This window comes from Telopea speciosissima, chromosome 9, assembly GCF_018873765.1.
Source record: "Telopea speciosissima isolate NSW1024214 ecotype Mountain lineage chromosome 9, Tspe_v1, whole genome shotgun sequence".
NCBI classification, from domain to species: domain Eukaryota; kingdom Viridiplantae; phylum Streptophyta; class Magnoliopsida; order Proteales; family Proteaceae; genus Telopea; species Telopea speciosissima.
This window is the reverse complement of record NC_057924.1, coordinates 23,318,302-23,344,175: the sequence shown is the minus strand read 5'-3', so window position 1 is coordinate 23,344,175 and position 25,874 is coordinate 23,318,302. Positions and strand designations below refer to the sequence as shown.

General features: G+C 40.8%; 2 protein-coding genes across 2 annotated transcripts; both read right to left on the bottom strand.

The window, feature by feature from the left end:
* Positions 1-11,223: 11,223 nt before the first annotated feature.
* On the bottom strand, positions 11,224-13,114 carry LOC122640986 (senescence-specific cysteine protease SAG12-like). The gene is made up of 2 exons (XM_043834292.1): positions 12,754-13,114; positions 11,224-11,816 (listed from the first exon to the last, which is right to left on the bottom strand). Exons 1-2 carry the CDS (start codon positions 13,097-13,099, stop codon positions 11,224-11,226), a joined length of 939 nt encoding a protein of 312 aa, XP_043690227.1. The 5' UTR covers positions 13,100-13,114.
* Positions 13,115-16,230: 3,116 nt separating this feature from the next.
* LOC122640985 (alkaline ceramidase-like) lies at positions 16,231-19,697 on the bottom strand. The gene is made up of 2 exons (XM_043834291.1): positions 19,344-19,697; positions 16,231-17,131 (listed from the first exon to the last, which is right to left on the bottom strand). Exons 1-2 carry the CDS (start codon positions 19,592-19,594, stop codon positions 16,618-16,620), a joined length of 765 nt encoding a protein of 254 aa, XP_043690226.1. The 5' UTR covers positions 19,595-19,697; the 3' UTR covers positions 16,231-16,617.
* Between the last annotated feature and the right edge of the window lie 6,177 nt (positions 19,698-25,874).

Genomic DNA, 25,874 nt, shown 5'->3' with positions numbered 1-25,874 from the left:
AGGGCAGGATCCACACGATAGGCAGCGTTCTTATTCCCTTTCTTGGTGATATATTAGTTAAGTTCGCTTCAATTATTGGTTAACCCAAACCCAAGACGACCACAATTGGTAACACCTCAGTTTGAGATCAAAGCAAATATGACTATTTTTTTGTTGGTAATAGCACTTTATTTAGATAACGTGAAAGCTCATGGCTCAAGACATAAATCCAAAAACCATGGATCAAAAATAGGCCAAACCATCAGACACGTCATCGATAGGGCTTTCCTTGTCAGAGAGTCAGCCAACCTGTTATTCTCCCTTGGAATATACTTGAAAATACAAGTTTCAAAACACTCAGAAAGTTGAACTATATACTCCAGAATGGTTCGTAAATGTATAGGAGAAGTTGAAATTCCTCTTTGCAGACAAGAGATCACGCATTTGTTGTCAAACTCCAGGAGCACATGATCAAACCCTTCTAAGATTGCTTCCAAACAAGAAGCACGGATGGCCATAGCTTCACCTATTATTGTCTCATCAAAAGATGTAGGGATTGATATAGCATGTAGAACTTGGCCCTTACAATCTGGGCAAAGCAAACTATAAACAAATCTAGAATCCCATGGGTATAGTTCAGGTTTTACCTGAACGGAGATGGGAACACAACGGAAGAGATCTAGAACCAAACTTTTGGTTTCGAGCACCACGATCATTAGGTCTGCTTCTTGAATATCTTGAAAGGCTTCTCTGTGAAGAACTCCACACTGCAAATCCTTGGGAATTGATGGAATCTCACAGAAAACACACTAGTAATTTAGAGAACAAAATTGAGAGTGAGAGAGAGAGAACTCAATGTTGCAAGATTGCAATTATAGTTAGGGGGCTGAAATTAGGAGTATATAATCAGCCCCTTCCCATATTTATTCCTAATAGGAATAGAACTCACACGGGGGAAGTCCACCTTAAGTGTCCAACTTACACAGATGACCTAGCAGCCAGGGTTAACCTAATAGGAGATCCAACGTTTCAAATCAGTATGCGGTGACCACTGCCGTCCACTTTAGGGTACTTCATAGAGGGTTTCTCTCCTATGGTGGGGCTAGGATTTTTAACTATCCAAACTTTATGGCTCCCAATAGAGCAAACAAAAGGTAAAAGGGGTTCTCTCAAAATCAGGTTCTAAACTCTTCAAACTCATGTCATGGACATAATGGGATCATCTTTAGCCAGTGCCCAACAGATCCGAACATTCCAGAAAACAAGGGTAGAAGAGAAATACTTACTGATTGGATCAACTTAGGAAGAACGCTGGAAATGGGGCATGATACTCTCTTAATACTACCTTCGAAGAAGATAAGTGCAAAGAATGAAAAAAACTGCCAAGACAAAATGTAGGAATAAAAGCTTGAAAGTAAAGCCAAAGGTCCCGTTATATAAGCTATTCAAGGCCTGTATGCATCCTCACTTATAGTCTAGATTAAGCAATTCTGAATTTTACGGGATCATGATGATGTCAGTATCCCTTTGCCTCCCCGAGAAGTAATGGAAGCGGGTGGAAATGACAGGCATGAAACTGAAAACCTATAATTTGAAAGGCTCCAATGGCTTCCTCTGAAAGCTTTGTGAGTTCTTAAGACAGCAATAATCTCTTCAACTCCTGCCTTATGGCATAACAAAATGCATGGGATGACATAGAGATAGGAGCGGCACATATGCAGCTCATACTTGACGATCTGCAAAAAACTACTCTCGTAGCTCATATCTGAGCCGTGGGAGTGGAGGGCCTCTGATACGGGTAAAATGAACCAACCATTCACAATGTAACACATGGACCATTTCCACCGAGTCATAATCCCTGAAAATAGAAGCCAACTTTGAATCTGGTACTTACTAATTGTATCCAACTCGGAGTAGGAGACCGTTTCCATAGTATCTTAGCAACCTGAGAAGGGTCGACATGTTAGGAATTCAATTCCCAAATAAGAAAGGGAAACTCCCCATGACCTCTGTATATAGAAGTTTGGCGCAAGAATAATTTTCTGCATCCACTTTGTCTCCCAAAAGGAAACTACTAATTTGGGAAAGATGACGATATAAAGAGGGACTCTTACCACTGCCTCACGTCGTAAGGTAATGCACTATAAATAGAGCCTCACTAGAGAAAATATGGAAAAAACTCTAAGCTATGTGATTTCACTCTGTGATTCTTCATAATTTCCAGAAAACTGACTTAGGCATCGGAGAGTTCCCCTAGAGTCCACCTCCGGTCTTCTCTGGTGTATTCTTTTTTAATCTTGCATGTCTCCGACGTCCGCAAGTCGTATAACCGCCATTGTAGTTTTTCTACTGCAACATAGTATTTCAAATTACTCAATCATATGGTTTATGTATTGATTCTTTCAACTTTTATTTTCAATCATGTTTAAACAAATCTCCCTTTGCACAACAATCTCAACCAAGGTTGAAGCAGCATTAGCGCTTCTCCTTCTATCCTAACGGTCAATAGAAACCAGCTCTAAGGCCCTATTATCACCCCCTATAGTGACATCCCCAGAAGATCCCTCACTAGTTACTTCCTCAGGTGTAGAGGTCTCACACTGACTCAACCTGGTCCTTCCAGGCATGCCATTTTACCCCACACAACCCTCTATAATCTCCAGAGCTGAGGATCCGTTCACCCTTTCCAAACAAGGAACTGTATGTGCATGGTTAATAGGAGAAGTCTCCTTCCTCAAATAGAATGACTCATTAGCCACCACAATCCTACTACTTTGGTGTTCACCAAGGATCCTTGGTTTTGGTTCCAGAATCTACCTTCCTTCACGACAACCCAACCCTATATAGCAACACTGCTGGAAGAGACCATTGGAGTCAAAGTGATATCTACTGTATTGACTAGCGAGACTTTTGAGGGCTTTCCTATTAGAAGATAATGGGAAAGCAATAAGAAGCCTAAAAGTGATTCACTTCAGCGATTTTAGGGTCAGATCCAACAACCAGTAAGTCACCACCAGGAGTGATTCCCTAACTAGACCTAGATTTAGACCTAGACTTAGACCTAGACACTACTTCCCCATCTTCACTAGAAATTCCCTTGGAGGAGCCTGAGGCAGTAGATCCACTCTTGGGATCTCTCCCATCGCTAAAACCGTCTATATCACCCTTCACAAGAGGGAGTTTATACTCTTCCCCGTCAAAGGCATCCGATGTCATAGTTAAGTAGGTAAGGAAAACATACTAGTGGTTTGGTTCTTTGAGAGATCAGTTGAGGACCGAACTGAGGAGAGCACCAAACCGAGGAGAAAAGTTGAAGAGATAACACGGAGAAAGAAGACGAGCTCTCAAGAGAATGTTGTGATGAAAATTGAATGAAAATGACCTCTTATTTATAGGATTTGAGAACGGGAAGATGAAATGTTCTAACGGTCTAGATTAATTTGGGTCAACGGCAAAAATGAGGCGATGGTTTGCGTATCCGAGGAAACATGGTGACATGCTCCATGTGTCAAAAACCAATAGAGCAACCTGATAGCTAATGTTCTGCCTTCCCGAGGTGGTACAGACATGCATTAATTGCGAAAGACATGCCTGATTTGATAGGTTTAGCTCGAGCTCACCAAGGAAATGAAGGCGACTCGACCTGATTTTACTCTGGTGATCTAATCTTATCTCGTAAGAGTGGGGGGCTTATATGTACCATAGATCTACACGACCAATAATTACGTAACACGTCTTAGACTCCATATTGGGTAAATGACTCGGTTCGAATGGTCGAACCATAGAGCAACCAACCGCATGCTACGAACGGACCAAATTAACAGTAGTTGTAAAACCTAACACAATGAAGAGAAGAATGGAAATAAAAGCAAACACAATCACACAATGCGCACAAGGATTTACGTGGTTCGGCAAGATAGCCTACGTCCATGGTGAGATGAGATATGTTTCACTATCAATGGAAACTAGGGTTACAGTCGCTCGTTCCTCACGCCTCTCTCAAATTTTTTATTACAAAGAAAGAACTCTCGCTACAAGTTTATAGCAAAACCCTATACAGGAAATTTACCAAAATACCCATATAGTCCTTTAAAAACTTTCCTCTGGGGCTGATCCGCTGCCCCCGGAGGATCCACACAACAGTCCATCATCAGAAGTCAAGACACCATAACCTCAACAATAGTAACCAGGGAAATTGTCTCAAATCCAACTTCAGAGTTGACCAAACAATCAAGACCGATTCTCAACCTATTTATCCAAGTAGAAACGATCTAGAACGGCAGAGGAGCTTTACCTATACAGCTAAGGCTACCTAACCAGACTCTGAACTGGTTATGGTCATGCTTTCCTCATGACCTCCTACCCAACAAGTGTCGCAACCAGAGAAAGGCACCTACACTTATGCTAGACCTTTCCTACCGACCATGAATGAGGAAACAATATACAGGTTTACTATCTCAACCCTATAAATAGCAACGCCGATTCCAGGTAAAAGATTCATTCACTCATTTCCTACTCTTTGGATTTGAGCTTTTATCTGTTGTAGAAGTAAAACTTGGGCATCGGAGTGTACTAACCAGCTCAGGCCGGCACTCTGTTGTCTGTGTTATTTGTTGTGCAGGTCTGCTCGACCGAGTAAGCGCCAGGATGAATTTCACCGTAATAGATCCAATTTCAATTTGATACCATCCAATAAGATGAGTATGCACCAAAGGTGAAAGAGATACCAAAAGGGTATAAGCTAAAGTTAAATGCCCTCAAATACCAAACCAGCAAAGCTCAAGAAGATATCAAAATACATATTCTTGAAATAACTACTAAATTACCACCAAAAAAGAAATAACTAGTCAATATGAAATAGAATCACAGAGCCCATAATCATATCTAGATAAACATGCACAAAGAGAAGTGAAGAACAAAAGAGGAGCTCATGCATGAAGCATCAAAGAGCAACTGTGTAGCTCTGAATTTTTATTCAGATTTGTTTCTGAAATGGATAGATGTGGAATACTCAGAAATAGAGGCATCATCAGATGCTCCATTGGTTGGGGAGATCCAGGCGAGGTGTACCTAGGCAACTAATTCCTCAGAGATTTCTGATCTCTCATACATCGGATAAATATTACAAGACATCTTATTTGGAGAATGAAAAGTATACTGTCATACATGAGAGACAGTCTGACTATAGGCTTTCCGTTGAGAGAGAGAGTGAGAGAGAGATTCTGATTTCGTACTTCAGTTGCAGAGTCCAATGACTTGACCATGTCAGCAATCTCTACAGAAAACAAAGTCATCCAAAACCCAGAATTTTTATCTCATTTAATTAAGATGCACTTGATTTGTAGAATAGAAGACACATTGAACAAAAATTTAAACTAATGAGCAACCTGAGAGAGAGGATTGACAGCATCAGAACAGATAAGAACTCCTCGGTCGAGATGAATCCGCCACTATTTCTGTCGAGCTGCCAGAATCATTGATAGACTATTTCTTGCAACCTGAGCCCAGAAAATAAAATAAAAAAAGAACCCATTTAATCACAACTCTCAACCCTACGACTAGGGCATCACAAAGGGCAATTAGGTTTCAGATTAGAGAAGAAATAGAGGAAGGCAGTCGAGGTAAGGGGCTTACCTGCTGGCTGCTGCTCATGAAGATCTCTCTTGTTTCGTTGGGAAACAAGAAAATAATAAGAAGAAAATGGATAGTTACAGCGGCAATTTGGATGGTAGCGAGAGGATGATGGGTTGGTTGTCTTCTTCTAATGTTAGCAGATGAATGTTGTGAAAGGATAGTCTTAGCATGACACCTCATGGGGTCATGGAAATCTTATCTCCAACTGTGCATTACCATCTATATCTCCTTGTATTTATCCTTTCTATTCTTGTATTTATTTGTTTCCTTGTATATAGGAATAGTTATAGGATTAGATTGATTTTATCTCTTGTATATATTACACTCCATAGATCAATGGAAATACACAACCGAGATTGCTATTGCAACTCAAATTAATTGTCTTCTTATCATGGTATCATTCGTCCAGGATTCTTGATCGATTCTGGTGTTTTTTTCATGGCTACTGCCGGTGCTTCGGATTCCTCCACTATGCCGGCTTCGGCCATCTTGCCGATGTCTTCTCCTTATTTTCTTCATTCCAGTGACCAGCCTGGATCCTCCTTGGTGATTCCTCTACTCGATGGTGACAATTATCCTACTGGGTCTGATTCCTCTGGTGCCTCTGGGTCTCTTCCCCACCATGTTGCTGCCTCTACCACTGCTGTCATTTCCTCTTCCGCTTCATTTCTCACGGCGGATCAGATTCAGCAGCTCCTTAGCCTAATCCCTTCTGGTAATCATCCATTGGTTAACCTTGCTGGTTAGCAGTTCTGTTTCACTACATCTATTTTGGACTCTGGTGCTACAGATCATATTGTTTTTGATAAATCTTTATTTTCAACCTTACATATTGCTTCCAATTCTTCTCCTATTTCTTTACCTGATGGTTCTACCGTCCCTGTTACCCATTATGGTTGTGTGAATTTATTTCCTGACATTATTCTTGATCATGTCTTACATGTCCCTACCTTTCGTTTTAACCTACTCTCTATCTCTAAACTCACAACTACTTCCAATTGTTTTGTAATTTTTTTTGCTGATTCTTGTGCTATCCAGGACCAACAATCGAAGAGAATTATTGCGACGGGTAAGCACCATGGAGGGCTCTACTTTCTCCAGTCACCACCATCTTCCCCTTTTGTTTCGGCTGCTTCACCTGGTGCTCACTTTGATCTCTGGCATTGGCATCTGGGCCATCCTGGCACCGCCACTGTAGCTCCCTTAAACCTGTTACATTATGCTATTACTTTTTCCAATAAGTGCACTTGCACCATTTGCCCTTTGGCTAAACAAGTTAGATTGCCTTTTTCTTTAAGTACAATTCAATTACAACTTCTGTTTTGATTTAATTCATTTGGATGTGTGGGGACCCTATCACACTACTTCTTTATCTGGTGCTCGTTTTTTTCTTACTATTGTTGATGATTATTCTCGCAGTACTTGGGTCTATTTGATGTCTTCTTAATCTGATGTGAATGCTCTCATTTTGCATTTTTTTGCTATGGTTGAAACACAATTTCATTCACATATTAAGTGTCTCAAGTTTGACAATGGCAAGGAATTTTTTAATCAACCTACCATTTCTTTTTTGGCCTCCAAGGGTGTTATTCATCAATCCAGTTGTGTATCCACCCCTCAACAAAATGGGGTCGTGGAATGCAAACATCGCCATTTACTTGACATTGCCCGGGCATTATGGTTTCAATCCCATTTGCCCATCCATTTTTTGGGAGAATGCATTCTCACTACGGCTTATTTGATCAACCGCCTCCCCATCCATGTGCTCCAAAACAAAACCCCGTTTGAAATTTTGCATGGGAAACCCCCCATCCTTTCCCACCTCTGCTTTTTTGGATGTTTGTGTTTTGGGAAAAATAATTCCATTCAACATAAGTTTGATAAGCGAGTGTCACCAGCTGTTTTTATGGGTTACCCACATGGCCAGAAAGGCTATCGCATTTATGACTTAGTCTCCAAGAAGTTATATGTTTCACCTGATGTATCCTTCCACGAACATATTTTTCCTTTTTCCATTTCACAACACCCCATTCCAGGTTCCCCGGTTCTACCCCTCCCCATAACCCAACTCGATTCTGAGCCTGCTCCATTTCAACCCCCAGAACCCGCTCTAGGGCCAGTTCCCACTACCCCCACTGAACCCATTACCCCACCTACCCCTACTCCTACCAAAGCTCCTTTACCCGTTTCCCCACCGCCCCCTCCGGTTGAGGTCCCTCTTCGACGCTCCTTACGTACTCACCAACCTCCACGACGCTTGGAGGACTATGAGTGTTCGCTTACCTTGTCTCAACAATCCTCGCCGAATGTTGATTTAGGTACACTTTACCCTCTTTCTGCATTTTTTAATTATTTCAGATTTACCCTCCCCATTTGCTTTTCATACCTTCTTAAACAGTGATACAGAACCATCTACCTTTACAGAGGCTATGCGGCACCAAGCCTGGCGTGATGCAATGAAATCAGAAATTGAGGCACTGACTCGGAATCAGACTTGGTCTATTGTCCCTTTACCTACTGGCAAGAAGGCTATTGGCTCCAAATAGGTTTATAAAATTAAGAGAAATTCTGATGGATCGGTTGAGCGCTACAAAGCGCGCTTGGTAGCCAAGGGCTACACACAAGTCGAAGGCATCGAATTTCATGACACCTTTGCACCGGTGTCCAAGTTAGTCACTGTGCGTGTTCTTTTAGCAATTGTCACTGTTCGTGGTTGGTCCCTTCAACAAATGGATGTTCATAATGCATTTCTTCAGGGTGACCTTGATGAAGAAGTTTATATGCTGCCCCCTCTAGTTTATAGGCGAAAGGGGGAGACCTTGGTTTGCCGCCTACATAAATCACTTTATGGGCTCAAGCAAGCCTCTCGTCAATGGTACTCTAAATTCTCCACTGCCCTCTGCGATTTCGGATTTCGTCACTCTGAGTCCAACCATTCTTTATTTTATCTCAATCGTGGTGTGGCTTCGGTGTTCATCATCCTCTATGTTGATGATTTGGTTATTACATGGTCAAAAATTAGCCTGATTGAAGAAGTCAAGGCTATGTTACATGCCCGTTTTCACATTAAAGATCTTGGCACCCTCAAGTACTTTCTTGGCATTCAGGTTGTCCGTTCAACCAATGGCCTCACCCTCAATCAACGCAAATATACACTTGACATTTTGAAAGATTGTGGTCTTCTTGGTACCTGCCCTATGGACACTCCCATGGAACAGAATTTAAAGGTTGACAATGAATTGGGTACTCTTCTTTCCGATCCATCCTCTTATCAGTGATTGGTGGGTCGTTTGATCTATTTAACAGTTACCCGCCCCGATATCACCCGTGCTGTGAATATCCTGAGTCAATTCATGAATCAACCCCGGCAGACCCATCTTGATGCCGCCCATCGGCTTCTTCGTTACCTGAAGGCTACTATTGGGTAAGGTCTTCACTTCTCTTGTAATTCTACACTTGAGTTACGTGCATATTGCGACTCCGATTGGGGCTAGCTGCCCCATGACTCAGCGCTCCACCACTGGCTATTGCATTTTTTTGGGCAACAGTTTAATCTCATGGAAGACCAAGAAGCAACACACCATCTCTCGATCTTCGGCCGAGGCAGAATATCGAGCCATGGCAGTGGCTACTTGTGAGCTTACTTGGCTGAGTTCTCTTCTCTGCGATCTGGGTATCCCACCCATGGCGCCTGTGCCTTTATATTGTGACAACCAAACAGCTCTACACATTGCGGCCAACCCTATCTTCCATGAGCGTACAAAACACATAGAAATTGACTGCCACCTTGTTTGTGAGAAATTCCAACAGGGTCTCATCAAGCCCATGAAGATTACCACCGGCACACAATTGGCAGATTTATTTACCAAACCGCTTGGCCGCGATCAGTTTCGTCTTCTATTATCCAAGTTGGGCGTTCGAAATCTCCATGCTCCAACTTGAGGGGGAGTCTTAGCATGACACCTTATGGGGTCATGGAAATCTTATCTCCAACTGTGCATTACCATCTATATCTCCTTGTATTTATCCTTTCTATTCTTGTATTTATTTGTTTCCTTGTATATAGGAATAGTTATAGAATTAGATTGATTTTATCTCTTGTATATATTACACTCCATAGATCAATGGAATTACACAACCGAGATTGCTATTGCAACTCAAATTAATTGTTTTGTTATCAGATAGAAATACCATTTTAAATGTTAATTTAAGATATAATCATGAGATTTTAATAAAAGAAAATGAAATGCCTAAATTGCCTCCCTAATTGATCCTTCAATGTCCAATTGCTTATTGTGTATTGGTCTTTTCATCATTTTGTTATTTTTCCAAATGTAATCCACCCTTGTTACGTGAATAACAGCCCTTAATTCAACATTAGCAATTTTACATTACCATATAATAGCCATATACTCTATAAGCATAAATCATCCGAATCGGCCTCCTCCTCCATTTATAATCAACCTATCGACAATAAGATTATAATATTAATAAACAATAAATCCAAGATGTGGGATATTATAAGGACAAAAAGAATGATAAATGTGAGAGGCACCTCATAATTGGAGTCGTTTCACATCTTCTTTATTTCTTTTCTCCCAATGATGTAGAATAATTCACAAAGACCAACACCCCACAATTAAGAGTTGAGCTCAGCTCCTCGTACAAGGTCGTTCCTCGGGAGCTGGCCTCTACTCAGATGGAATCCACTGCCATCAAGTGGTCCCATGGATTCCATTTAAGTGGAGGCCAACTCCCAAGGAGCGACCTGAGCTGGACTCCACAATTAAGAGGTCATGAGTTACAATTCTCATTACTACCAAAAAAACACAAAAGTTTAAGTGGCAGGAAAATCAGCTGCGTTAAATCATTTGGCCTAGCTGACTCTCTAGCAAAGAAAGGCATGTCCTCACCGAGATGGACTGATTGGCCTTTTATCCACACTCAATGGATTTTTGAAACTTGTAATTCATTGGCCTTTATCCACATTCTATTGATTTTTTGGTATAAGACATCTCTACTTGGTCGCATGCTCTCCACACAAGTATTTGGGTCAATGGGGAAGCACGCTTAGGTATCTACACAAGGAGCAGAAGCGTCATATCACGGTGCCCTATAAGAGGGCGTAGGAAACACCACACAAGTAGAGATCTTTTTCCCATTTCTTATTTATTACCCTAAAAAAGAAACTTTAATGCTTAAATTTGTACAAGTTGCCGCTGATAAAACAGGGAAAAGACCATAACACGAATGAGAGAAAAAAGAAAAAAAAAAAAAAAAAGTCACCCGATCGCACAGCCCAGGCCCACCCCCTGAGTCCTGACACAGGGGTGTGCAAAATAACCGCCGCACCCCCTAAAACTCGGGAAATGATTAGGGGTGTGGCGGTTATTTCGTATGCCCCTATGTCAAGGCGCAAGGAGGGTGTGTGTGGCACGACCAGGTGGCATTCTTTTTCCCAAAGAAAAACATGGCAAAAAATAAAAAAAAATATTTTAAGGAAATCGATCTGAGGAATACAGCATATATAATGAAGACTAAAGGCATCTTTACTCTCTACTCTCTACTCTCTAGCACTTTTATATGGTCCTATGACTTGAATTCTTAATTCTAGGCTATTGGGTAGGAGGCTTCCATGGTAATACCACAAAGGCCTTCCAGGGCATCTATATCTCTTTGCATCCTTATGTAGCCATCCTCACCCCAATCGGTGCCCCAGGAGTTCTTCACCAACCAATACTTAGTCCCATCATCTGTCTCCCCATACCCTACTGCCGTGACCCCATGGTCCAAATTCGTATCACAATCTCCATTAAAAACGCCGCCTGAGTAGAACTGAAAGTCTTGTCCACTGGCATCAATGCCGACGGAGACTGGTTGCTTGGCCACAGCCTGCAATAGGGCTGCCTCATTGTTAGCCGGCACATCTTCATAGCCACTGATTTTAGCTGCATTCGAGTTTTGTGCGGCAGTGTTGCAAGTTCCATCGATACCCTGGTAGGGATAATTGGCTTCGGTTGCAAGTCCCCCATTGTCTTGTATGAATTGAAAGGCATCATCCATGACACCACCTTCACAGCCTTGGCTGTTTTCGGTGTTGTCACAGTCCACCAGCTCTTGTTCTGATAAAGAGATCAGTTTTCCTGTTTGGAGCTTTGTAATCCCTTCCAGAGCAGCCACCGCTGAGAATGCCCAGCAACATCCTGTAAAGAAAATTGTAGGGATCTAAATTGATAGTTGAAATTTCGAATTTGATTTGCATTTGTATCTATTTAGGGTATCCATAACCGAAATCAGATAATTCGGGAAAAAAAAAAAATCTATGGAATCTTATTAGATATCAACAAATATTAAAAATTTAAATAACTAATGATCTTAAAGGTTCTTGAAGATTTGACGAGTTCTAGAGAATCAGGGAAAAAGCTAAGACAAATGAGACACATGAGTTGAGAGCATAGTATGAGGTATTAGTATTGTATCAGGCGATATGTATCGATATCGCAAGTCACTTATCCTGATACTGTATTGGTGAAACGGTGCGGAGAAGGGATAAAACAATAAAAAAAACTTGATTTTTTTAGGAAAATCAGGTGTAAATTTGTCCGATACAACCTATTTGTGCTGATACCATATCGGTATCATATCGATTTTGTAAGTAACCGATATTCGATCCGATATCATGCACTAAAACCATGATTGAGACCGAATCATATCCTCAAGTTCTAGGTAATTACACATATCAGGATGTAAACGGATAGTAAAAATTTTGAATTTAATTTGCATCCGTATACATATAAGAATATTTGTATCCGATCACATCAAATCCATATTTAATCCATTTACATTTCTAGAAAATTGAAGACTCTGAATCAGCAATTTAAACTAATGCCAAAATTCCATCCTAAAAAAGAATTAATTAAAAACAAAGTTTGATTTTGGGGAGAGGGTCATAAAGAGATCAGATCCTCTACTGCCAAGCTGCCCCGCCCTATTGTGTTTGCACAGCATGGCAGGACGGGGCAGCTCAGCAGTAGAGGATCCGAATTGTTCATAAGGAGGCTTTTTCCAGACTCGAACCGGTGACCACTTGGTCACAATTCCATCCTAAAAGGAATTAATTTAATTGATATCAAATATTACCACAATCGCCTTGGTCTTTGACAGGGGTAACAGCTCCTTTCTTTCTCCAATCCACACTTGATGGTGGTACCTCCCCAATCTCCATCTTTCCATGTTGGAATTCATTAAGCCTTGGTTGAGAGCTATTTCTTCTCTTGAATCCGTTACGATAAGATCTGAACTCTTCATTGGTCAAGTCTGCAAATTTGTTGATGCTGAGGTAGTAAGATCGGTTGGCGTGGGCAGTGTTGAAGGAGGAAATGAAATTGACATTATTCACAAATATGTTGAAACGCTGTTCCTTCTCAATGGCGTCTTTGTAGCTACGCCCATAACGATCCATCCAATTGTTATGCATCTCAGACATTGTTATTGTTTTGGGAAGCCGACGGGACATAGCTTGGGAAGCCCAAATACTTAAACTTAGTATGACTGCGCAGATACATGGCCGTAGCAACCTTGAAGCCATGGCAAAGTAGTAAAATTATAAGAACAGTAAAGCTTAGAAAGGTGAGGCAGCTACACTAGCAATTCTGTAGTACCTTAGGTTTATATAAGACACAGATAGAGACACACCGGTTCATGCACACTAGGGTTGGATGGCTTGGAGAAGAGAAGAGGAATCGTTGTCGTCTACGGTTCCATGCAGTTCCCTAGTACCTCTCACAAGAGGGGTGTGGGACCCACCCAGAGCACCTGACTGAACACTCTGCCCGGGTGGGATCCACCCTCTTCTTGTGAGAGGCACTAGAAAACCGCATAGGATAAAAATTCAGAGAAGAGGGCCTATATTTCGGTATCCTAACTTAACTACTTGGTAGTCAAAAGGAGTTCGTAACAACTTAGTTAATAGTCATGTATGCTTTTGACTTTTAAGGGCAGACTAACTACCATTAAAGCAGAAACTGTTCCGTTCAAACTTCACAATTCACACTCGATGGGTTCGGTTTAAGTCGGTTTCGGTGTGGAAATGGTGACATCGAAACCAATCCAATAAGAAAAGTTTGGTTTTGATTCGGTTTAGTTTTGGGTTTACATCGGTTTCTTGTATCAATTTGTTATTGGGTCAGTCTCATTTTGACCCAGTTTGGGTTCGGTTTACTATACACATTTATATGAATTTTTAATCTCAAAATATATTTATATAAACTATAGAAAAAAAATTTTGACTTTTAATGGGTTTTGGATTGTTATCATTGGATAGATTGGTTTGGTGTCGGTTTCGGTTTGGTTTTGGGTTCTCATTTATATAAACTATAGAAAAAATATATATATGATTTTTCATAGGATTTGGGTTGTTATTGGATTCTTAATGAGGTAGATTGGTTTGGTTTCGATTTCGGTCCAGGTTTTGAGTTGATTTCAGTTTGGTTTCGGGTCCTTTCGTTTTTTGTTTGATTCAGTTCAGTTTTGGGGTCGTAATCCCCGAAACCAAAACCAGCCCAATAAGATTTCAGCTTGGTTTGGATTGGGTTCTTTCAATTTGGTTTGATCCGGTTTATCTGGTTCAGCCCCAACTTTGACACCCCTTAATAGGCTTAGCAATTGGTATGGGGGTTAGCTTTCAGTCTGGGTGAAGCAATAAACTAGGCAACTATCACTTTTTGGGGCCTAATGGCCCTAATCTCCTTGGGTTTTTAAATGGCCTACGTTTACTGTCGCAATAAAATCGGCAAAGACGATGAGAGGATTCCAAGTAACAAAGTTTGTTAGTTAGTTCTACAAGATTTGGCAGTTCTGGTGAAAGCAAATTTTTAAGGGAAGACCTGATCCTTCTCTTTGAATAGTTCAGACTTCAGAGAGCTTACGTGGATCATCCGCTCAGTACATATATGATTAAAACTGTTGAATCCGGAATTTAGGTTTTACTTTCCCTTTGCTTGACGCGTGGACTCTATTAAAAACTGCTAAGCGGTATTCAGGAGCCCGGACTGCTACCTGGATTGGAGAAATGTTCCTGTTACAGTGTTATTTCTTAGATTCGGGGATCAAATTTGATTCAATGGGAACTTTCACTCACATTTTTTTCCATTAAGAATACACGATTCACAGGGTTCCATCAGGTTCACAGCCAAAGAAATGGAATCTAAAACGATCTTTTGGAAAATGATAAAACCTAGGAGGGTATTTGTGAACAAATGGAAAGGATGAAATATTTCATAGCAGATTTGGATCCTCTGCGGTCTGGGTTTGAGCTGCCATTGTGCTACGCTCAGCCCACAGGCCACGATGTGGAATTAATATCGATCCATTGGTTGGTGGATGGTGGCCTTTCAAAATTCAAAATTACCTTTTAAAATTCAAAAATATCAGGCCGCCATCTATCAGCGATTGGATCGGTTACATCCCCCCCCCTGAATCTGATGTAGGTCATCGAATTCCAAGGAATCATTGGAACAGAAAGATTTGGAATTTTTCAGTAGTGATCAAGAGAATGGCCTCAATCGCTTGCCTTGAAGACAATATCGTCTCTTCCCTTCTCATCTGTGTCTTTCACCATCCCCTTCAACGCATCTCTACAAATTTCACTGCTGCTCTACTATTTTTCAGTTTATGTCCACCATTGATTTCTTAGTATGCAGCCAATATTTTGAGGACCAGATATCTCTAAGGCTCCATCTGAATCAAAGTCTCAACTTCAATCGTCTCTGTTCTGTTAATCATAATCTGCACTAAGGAAATTTCAGGGACAATGGGCTGGTACACTTGGACAAACTTTGTCCTCTCAAGCTTAGAAGTTTTCCTGATGTGGTCGCAGAGGTGGGGTGGGGTCAAGAAGTGGCGGATAGAGGAGGTGCTACTGGTAGTTGCAGGGGGATGGAGGTGGGAAAAGTGGGGCAAAGAGTTGCAGGGGAATGGCAGGGAGGGGAGCAGGAAGTTGCAGGAGATGGCTTTGAAGGGAGTAAGAGTAGAACGGGGAGAGACATGAAATGACCGCCCCACCCCTACAACTGAAAATCGCCAGGATCAATACCTTGCGTGCGCCCCCCCCCCCCCCCCAACCCCCAAAGATGCAGGGGCCACACGACCCGGCAACATTCTTCCCCATTTTTTTTTATGGATTTAAAAGATATCATAAATTCCCTTGTTGTGGCCTTCCCACCCCACCACCTAATAAATGTTACATGTACATTTACACATATAGGTTTGCTAGAGCCATTACATACCTTAATTCTCCCAATTCACATTATCAGGCTAATTACATGGGGTGATGCAAAAGTGTTGTTTCTATTCAAAGTTGGGTATTACATTCATACAATCAAACTCCACATGTTATAAGATGCAAAAAGTTGGTTGGAACGTCCAAACACCGAAACATTGTTAAACTATGTGATGGTTGCGACTCCTTTAGCGTACGTAGGAACCGTGAATTAAGCTGCGAAAGCAAAAGCAAAAGCCACAATACTGTAACAAGGATTCCATGTCCATTTTCAATAAAAAGAGAAGCAAGGGGAGGGGGAGAAAGAAATGAAACAAACAAAATGAGGCTGAGTCAAGTTCTATGCAAACTCTCCAAACATTTGGATCAAGATTCCAAGTGACAAACAATTTTCTATGATCAATAACAAATTATCTGACTTTGTACTATTTCTAAAGAACTGGAAAAAGAAATTAAATGTCCAAGACAGAAGGACCTACCAAGATCCTCCTGATCTCTTCCTTGTCAGACAAAAATGCATACAAATATGGTACACTGCAAGCACACATTAGGTTTACACTTTAAGAGGACTTTAATGAGACCCTGATCAATCACCAGTTTTTGATCACCATTTACAACCACTTAGAAGAACGAAACTGGAACTGTGACTGCTAGCATACTTTTGCTCACCTTTGGAAATCGAAAGTACAACCAAAAAACGAGAAGCTATTCTTCATGACCAACTTTCACTGGGTCTTCGGCTTCTGGATCTTAACATAAGGAAAGAACCCCAAGAAGTAGACGACCCTCGGAGCCCATCCCCGTTGCTGAGCACGACAGAACATCAAAAATGTGTTGGCAAAGTAGGAGTTGAATCCCATAAAAACATGCCACAATGCGTGGCCTTGTGGATTAAAGTACCAGTGGGATATTTTCTTGCAGAACAACCGATCGCACAACCAACAAATACTGCCCAGAAATAGAGTTCCAACGTAGAGCTTGGCAAGCCTCCTAGCAGCCACATCTTCAGTGTAAATATAATACTTGTACATCCGGGGGGTGCAGATGAGGCAGAGGATCACATAATGCACCTTGAAGCCAAGGACAAACCGGAACTGTGAATGAACAATGGCAAAGACAGCACCATAGAGAAATAGAAAGGTGGGCATTGTACTCCTGTAGTGCCAATCCGGAGAGTAAAGGATGTAGATGTAAAGAAGCATTTCCCAGACCATTGGAGTTTCATCACTTTGCTGTTGTCTGCTAATAGATTCCAAAAGTCATCTTCAAGTGTGACAAAATAATCATCTAACAAGAATGGTTTAGTCATACAATTATGAGTATTGCTGTCGAGACTAACCAAAACAGAAAGTGAGGCGATTACATAAAGCACAGCTAGAATTACACATGCACCGTCTACAACATTCATGTGCAACATGAGTTAGAACCCTGCACTAACTATACTGACCTTCAACATATGGGTAACATCTTAATTTAATCATTCCAATTTCCAATTGTACTTTCAGAATCATTTGAAGAAGCAACCCATTGTGATTCTATCATAACAATTAACAACCAATCTATTTTTTAATATTAGTACTTGCTAACTTTTCTGAAGTTTGGGTAAACCTCTTTTTTTTTTTTTTTTTGGTTGTGGGGGGGGGGAGTTTAACTCGTACCCCAGAACAAACCCCCTACATGAGGCTGAATTCGATCCCAGATCCCCACTATCAACAGCTGGAGAACTTACCTGAAAGGGTGGTTCCTCTCAAGTAAATTTAATTCTTGCAAAAACTAGGTAATTCTTTGGCAATTAACTTACCAAAATAACTATTACACATGCATATAAATATGAAATTATCTTATAATCCATTCCTCAAAAGATGGTCCACTTTAGGCATTTTAGCTCTTCCAAAATGCAAGTCCATTTCAAGAATTTGAAGTATGAAGCTTTCCCATTTTACCCATCATCAAACTAATGCAAACAAGGAATCTGTGTGGGAAATGAGAACAAACTCGAAAAATAATTTAGAAAAAGTTGGACATTCAAGCATTAATGACAATCATTTAAATGCTCGAAGGAACAGCGGGGGTATATATCTAACAGAAAATACCACAGCTGTGATACGTCCAGAACCTGTACCACACCTCATCTCAACATAGGAGCAACATCCGCCACATACCAGGATGATGGCCTAAGTTTCAATGAGAGGCAAGCTCAAGCCTCCCCTGTCAATGTGCCAAATTTTAACCCACACAGAAACTGGGATATGTAAAAATAAGATAAGTAGAAGTTGAAAACCACTCATCCACAATGATTTTAAATATTCTAAAATACAACACATGTGCAATACATGGTGGAACATTCGATGGAATTAAATCCCAAAGTTGAATTGTAACTGACACATGGTTCCCTCTTTGCATTCAATGGGTTCAATTTGCCCCCTTCACATGCCGTGTGGCAGAAATCAGGGGGCCCAAACTCCCAACTCCTTCTATACCCCCAGTTCATGTCTTTTTTACCTTTCACAAAATACAATAAGGTTTCACATCTTGTATGGTAATGGACGTATATTAATGGATTAAGCATCTCTTGGATGGACCAGTTATCCCTGTCTGGGAACCAAATCCAAAGTACCAAATATGCAAACTTAGCTGTGGTCCCACTTCAGTGCATATGGTACCAGTTAATTACATCAGTAAAAAAGGTAACTGGGCAAAATAAACATTGAGGGTAATTAATTTACCCATAGGTTTGGCTATTTATTCATTTATTCGTATTACTTTACTATCACGATAGTTTAATACAGCATCAATAAAACTTGTATGTGGGTCTTAAGTTGGGTTCTGGATCACGCCTAGTTGTTGTAAGTTGTATTTTGGATCAATTTATGTTAATTGTGTTTTAAGTCGGTCATTCTGGCATGTGACCCCTTTGCTTATGTCACTGGAGGTGGATCTACAAATACAAGTGCCAGCAGACATAATATTTTTCTCTGTTTTTGGCATAAAAATTGTTCTTCCCTGTTGGGAGCCATCAACAGGAAACCTAGGTCTGTAATCACGCTCTATTGTATACCATCACTTTCAACTGTATTTTCTTCTCATTTTACCTGTACCATATATCCAGTACTTTTCACCATTGTTCTATTGAATTGCAATCCAAAACTTATTGTGAAAAACAAGCTTTAAGGACAAGGAACTTCCAATAAAAATTCATAGACGAGCCAAAGAAGAGAATTGATTTTTCCATTCAAATAGGGAATCCAACTTAGACTTTTAATAGAAGATGGAATAAATCACAAGCAACAAAATAAATAAGATGGGATATGGATAACACCAAAAAAAGAAAATTTTGAATTCATATGAATGAATGGATGATACTCTATCTACATTTCACATGAATAAAGACATCACTAAAAATGCTTTGAATGAAAGTAACAATAAAGACCAGTCAAGGAAGTATACATACACATTTTGTAATGTGGCATGGAATAGCATACTACCAATGGCAAGTATCATGTTGGATATGTGAAGAATACTAAATCTCTTCTCAAACCGTTGTCTCAACGAATTTATAAGCCCAATTAGTGCCAAGATAATGGAAGGGACATTTGACATGGTGTTAAAAAATTCGGCAATATAAGAAGAATAAACATAATTCTTCTCACACCACTCTGTGGTCGATGTGACAGGACCCCAGAAACTTGACATATCTGCCATTCTTCAATGAATTTAGTCCCCAAATCGCAAAAAAGTCCAGAAGAAGCACTTTTAATTAAGATGCCACTTAGTTCAATAAAACTGCAATTAATTTAACTGCAAAACATAAGCAGAGTGTTAGAAACTGCACAACATATTGATCAACAGAAAAAAAACCAATGGCGGACAAGCACAGACTTTGTTGACCAACAAAAATGCACTATTTCTCAATTCACATAAAGCAAAATGTTGAAATCTATCAAATAAAAATTAAAATACTGAACCAATTATTGGTGAATTAATTAGTTAATTATCACTAGATACATCATATTATTTGGCTAGTCCACGCTATAGATAGAATTAAATTAGGATTCATAAAAGCTTGTTTCCTGCAACAATGGCAAATGCAATTATAAAAGGAATGTCACTTTTGGTAGAACTAGTTCAAAATAAGAATAATACCTAAAAATTAGTAAGGATAAAGTTAGGAATGATCATATTACAGCTAATATGGGAGTAGCTCCGATACACAATAAGTTACGAGAAAGTCGTTGAGATGGCAGGGCCATGTTCAGCTTCGGCCATTGGATGCTCCAGTACGGAGGAGTGATTTGATTCAGATTTAAGGAACTAAAAGGACAAGGGGTAGACCTAAAATGACTTTAGGAGAAGTGGTGAGGAAAGGCATGCATAGATTAGGCCTTGTATCAAAAATTACCTCGAATAGAGCTGATTGGAGGGAAAGGATCCATGTAGGCAACCACATTAGTTGGGATAAGGCTGAGTAGTTTTTGGTGTACCTCAACTCAAATCAACTAAGCCTTCTGCCAAACCAAATGGGGTCGGGTACATGGATCCTCAACTCTATTTGAGGCCATATTTGTAGCCAGCTCAAATCTCTTCATAACTTTTCTCACTACTTCTTCCCAATGATTTTGGGTCAATCCCTCACTCTTGTAGGTTCTCTAATCTGAATCATATCACTCCTCCATGCCAATGCCCTCAAAGACCTCCATCGTAAATGTCCATCCCACATCAAACGTCTCTCATTCAATTTAGCTTCTATGAGAGCTACTCCTTAGTCATTAATTTTTATTTTTATTTTTTTGCTTCTCATTTATCTTTTGCAGTTTTTCCACTCATCCATCTTAACATCTCATCTTAGCTACATTTGTTTTATTTATGTGTTGTGATTCAGTAGCACTGTAGCACTCGACTGAATGGACCAATATGACCGGGTTTTGAGACACAAACCCAGACGGAACCGGCCGGACAAGTGTTTTTGGTCCAATATGGGTTGTTACTAGTTTAGTTAGTCTTTGTCTTTTATCGATGCTTTGTTTTGTTTGAGTTGGGTTATATATGTGTTCGGCCCAAGGATTTAAGTATCGGTATCGGGTACCATATCAGAAGGTGATTTTAAGAGATGTATCAAATCGTATTAGAGAGACGCAAGATACACTAGGATACAAAAAAATGGTCAAGAAACGCATAGGAATGCAAAGGATGCATGCAAAATACAGTTTTAAAGCATAAAACGCTATAAATAAACAATATGTAAAATATATTAAGTATAAAAAGGAGAACAAAGTACGATGAGCAAATCCTACTCTTACAAGAATTGTTTGATTTTGATGGTCTTATAATGCTGATCATGTTTCTGATTTTAGAATTGTTCTATTGATAATTTTCCCTTTCCAATTCTGTTTTCAATTTTCTAGTCTATTGACTGTTAGTCGAAGTCCTATTACAAGTAGGACTGAATATTCCCTTTGAATGCTGATGACGAAAATAGAATTCAGAAAAAGTAACTGTTCACGCAAACAGTGGTGTGGGACCCATAGGGACAGTTGGACTACAATATTAAATGCTGCCATAGTTTAGTTTCTATTTTCAGTTTTAGAAAGTATATGGTTGAGATCCGTGTGGTTAAGTTATCAACATCTTACTTTTAGGGTTTTATTTATTTTTACCTTTTTGCCATTTTAGGGTTGTAATCTCATTACAAATAAAGAGGACCTCTGTCATTAATGACAAGTCAAATCATTCCCTAAACCTCTGATTCTGAACTTGGTATCAGAGCCCGAAACCCTAGAAATTTTGTTCACTTCAACCACCGTCGCTGCTTGTGGGGGCCCTAGCATCCTCGTCTAGCATGGTAGACTAGACCCGAACCATGCATCACCAACCTACTAACCATTGCGCCTCCTCACCATGCCCATCATCTTCTCCGGTGAATAGGGTACACCGCCTTGCCGTTGCCTCTTCTCCCATCGTGACTCCTTTAGTTGATGTGCCTCTCCACAAGCTTCTCCACTACTGCTCTGTTGCGACCCCTTGGTCGCCTCCCTCTCCTGCTGCCATCTAGTTGCAACCCACCTGGTCGCCTCCCTGCGTTGCTGCTGCCTTCTCTTGTCGTGACCTATTTGGTCACTGCACTTAAACGCCGGTCTCTCTGCCTCTGGATTGCTGACGCTGCCTTCGTTGGCCAGGACCCACCTGGTCGTTGCGCCTTCCCACCGGCCACCAATTCCGGTGCTATCACTGCCTGTCTCCGCCGTGACCCGCCTGTTCGTTGCGCTTCACCTCCGGCCTCTCCACCGCCAACGCTGTCGCTGCCTTTCTCCACTGCGACCCACCTGGTCGCCGCACCTCACCATCGGCCTCTCCACCACCGGCGCCGCAACCCACCTGGTTGTTGCCCCTTGGCGTCGGCCTCCCCGTCGCCGGCGATGCACGACACAGCTGGTCTCCTTGCCTCACCACCAGCCTCCCTGCCGCTGACACTGTAGCCGCCCGACTCCACCATAATATCTCTTGATTGCTTGTTTGGTTTCAATGGGTGTTGGTGTTCTTCTTTGAGGTATTCCTACATTTTTGGATACCATGGCTGATGAAAATACTACTGCTACCTCCACTGGTGCTCCCTCCACCAGCACAACTGAAGTATGCCCACTTGGTAGTTTTGGTCTCCCTAGCCATCCTAATACTCTTCAACCTGGCCCTATCAAGTTGAATGGCAAGAACTACCTTACTTGGTCCCGCGCATATCTTCTAACAATTTGTTGACACAATTTCTCTGGCCTCATCACAGGAGATACTCCCAAGCCCACGGATCCTACTACTACTAGCAACTAGTTAGTCAATGATGTGTTGGATATGTCCTTCTTGCTCAACTCTATGGAGCCCTCTATCAGTCCCAACTTTGTTGTCCTAAATTCTGCCAAGGAGCTATGGGACGCAATTAGACAGACTAAACCTCAGGCAGGGAATTATGCCCAAATCTATGAGATACAACGTTAGTTCATAGTACTACTCAAAGAGAAAACTCCCTCACTGCATACTATTATGCCCTGAACACTTTTTGGCAACAAACTGGACTTCTATCACCCAATTCTGATGGTCCATTCTGATGATGCTGGTACGTTTAAAAGGGAGAGGGAGAGGGAGCGTGTTTATGATTTTGACTGGTTAAATCCTGAGTATTACCAAGTTTGTGTTCAAATACTAGGGTGTGACACATTCCCTACTCTAAGCATTCAATATGGTTCAATCAGAGGAACATCCGCGGACCGTTATGATGTGGGTGAATTTGCTAAACACACGAGAAACTCTTATCCCATTAGTGATATTAAAAGTGATTTTCCTTTTTCAATTATTAATTCTGATGTGTGGGGTCCTTCTAGGACTGTTGATCGCAATGGTTTCCATTGGTTAATTACTTTTATTGAAAATTGCACTCATCTCACATGGGTTTAACACCTCCACAATAAATTTGATGCTTTCTCTTGCTTTCAGTCCTTCCACACAATGCTTCGTACCCAATTCAATGCCACTGTTCAGGTCCTTCGAAGTGATAGTGGTTCGGAATATATTGATGGTATGTTTCAGCAGTACCTTGATTCTCACAGTATTCTTTTCTAAATCTCTTGTGTTAAGACACATGAACAAAATGGCATTCCCAAATGGAAAATTCATCATCTCCTTGATGTGATCCGTGCCTTGCTGTTTACCACTGGTGTCCCTAACACCTATTGGGGAGATACTGTCCTTACTGTTGCATATCTTGTTAATAGGATTCCCTCTAGTGTCCTTAATTTTAGGGCACCTCCTTCTTTTCTCCCAGACCCCACTATTGCTTCCCCCATTCCTCCTAAAATATTTGGGTGTGTCTGCTTTGCCCATAACTCCTCTCATTCACGGTCTAAATTTGATACCCGTGCTATTCGATGTGTTTTCCTTGGCTACTCGGCCTCCCAAAAGGATTATAAGTGCTATCACCCTCCCTCACACTGCCTCTATGTGACTATGGATGTTACCTTCCACAAATCTGAACCATATTGGCGTATTTCACGTCACCTCTTGAGGGGAAGAGTCTTGAGGAAGAGCCTCCTTTAGTCCCTTTGGTTATTGATACACTCCCAATTCAGGGGGAGCATACATCTATTGATGGTAAGGGGGAGACATTGGTTCAGCTTGTTCAGCCTAGTCAAGTGATGTAGATAAGACACTTAAAGGACTTATTTTAGTGGAATAAGCCTTGGGTTATATATGTGTTGGGCTTTTGATCCCATGGGTTTACTTTGTAATTGGCAAATTTAATGGGCCTAAAATATGGGTAGAAAGTAGGAAAATGGGATTTACTTCATTAGTTTAGTTAGGGTCATGTTTTGAGTCTATTTTCAATTTAGGTTTACTAATAAGGTAACCTAAATTGACTAGGAAAAAAAAAGGGTGTACTTAGTGCACGAGGCTCCCTCCCTAGACCCCGCAGTGGCGGGAGTCTCGTGCACTGGGTATGCCAATTTTCTTTTTCCTAGTCAATTTAAGTTACATTAATAGTTAAGGATAGGGTTAAGCCTTTCTTTTTTAGAGTTTAAGTCTATTTTTGAGTCTTCAATATAAGTTTGTAAGGGAGGCCAGCTTTGTACATGAATTTGATTAATGAAAAATAGGCTTGAACCTTTGTGAAAATCCTGAGATAGGATGGGTGCGATGCCCAAGCTGGGTAAAAAGCCAACCCCACCTATCTTCACTCCATTCCCCCATCCCCCTTCCATCGAGTTTTTTTATCACCAAACCCTAATTCTGCCCTAGCTGATCTCAAGAAGCTTTTCAAGATTGCTGGAAATTCTTTGCAAGCAGCTCATTTCAATCTTTTTCAGTTTTCTTGTTGCTGCAAAGTCCAAGATCCATCACCACAGCAGGGATCAATTCCCAATCATCGATTCTTGGAAGGAATCTTGAGTTTCAAAATCCTAAAAGTGCTGATCAGTCTACTTTTCTTTCATCGTTTGTGATCTTCTGATTTGAGGTTTCATTCTACAACTTCAAGATCATTAAACTCCAATTGCAGCTACAACAGGTTATTATTTTGTGGGATTACTTCTTTTGGTTATCTTTTGAGATCTCATCATTCTTGTTCTTTTGAGATCACATTGTTCTCTTTGGGATCCCATCGCTTTCTTTCTTGTTCTTTGGAGATTTTTTTTATTTGATCCTGCTTGGGATTAGACCTATTCTGGTTTTAGTCTTACATTATTTGGAATCAGAGCCCATCACCTCCTAGGGTTGATGTTAATACAAGGAAGATGAAGTCCGAAGTTCCTTACTTTGCTGGGCAAAGGGATCCACTCCTACTCCTGGATTGGTTGGCTTCTCTAGAGGAATATTTTGACTGGTACAACCCGACAGAGGTGTAGAGGGTCAGGTTTGTTCACTTCCGATTGAATGGTTATGCTAAACAATGGTGGAAATTCCATGAAAAGAGACTCAAAGGCTAGAAGGTGTGAACCTAGGACTTGGGAAGAGATGAAGCACAGGTTGAAGAACAAGTACCTACCGGAATATACGCGAAGAAAGCTCTCCCTACAACAGGATTACCACCAAAAGACATTTACACCTGAAGAGAGCATGCAACAACTAATAGACCAAATGGCCTCTCTTGAGCAAATGCTTAAAGCCGCATTTGCTCTCTACCGCCCTCCACCTCCAACGGATGCTACCGTGGAAGTCGTTGAAGCTTTGAAGATGGAAGAGAAACAAGACAAGGAACCTCCAATCAAAGAACCAAAACACGAAGTTGAGGTTAATGTTGAAAACACCTTGAATGATAACAATGACATCTATGAGGTTAATGTTGAAGTTCCAACAAAATTTGATATCATGGAAGAGTCAGTCCTTGATGTTATGAATGTCGAGGCGTACATTGAAGAGTTTGAAGCAGAGAAGGTTGAAGACACAACTGAGAACCATTGGACATGACTACTGATTTCGAAGTTGAGCACATAGAGTTTGTCAT

Excerpts from the sequence above, each read along its gene's own strand:
- LOC122640986 (XM_043834292.1), bottom strand. The coding sequence starts at position 13,099 with ATGTCTGAGATGCATAACAATTGGATGGATCGTTATGGGCGTAGCTAC. Across the intron at positions 11,817-12,753 it reads CAAAGACCAAGGCGATTGTG|GATGTTGCTGGGCATTCTCA; the intron begins GTAATATTTGAT and ends TTTTCTTTACAG.
- LOC122640985 (XM_043834291.1), bottom strand. The coding sequence starts at position 19,594 with ATGGCAGATATGTCAAGTTTCTGGGGTCCTGTCACATCGACCACAGAG. Across the intron at positions 17,132-19,343 it reads CATGCCACATTACAAAATGT|ACAACAGCAAAGTGATGAAA; the intron begins GTATGTATACTT and ends ATCTATTAGCAG.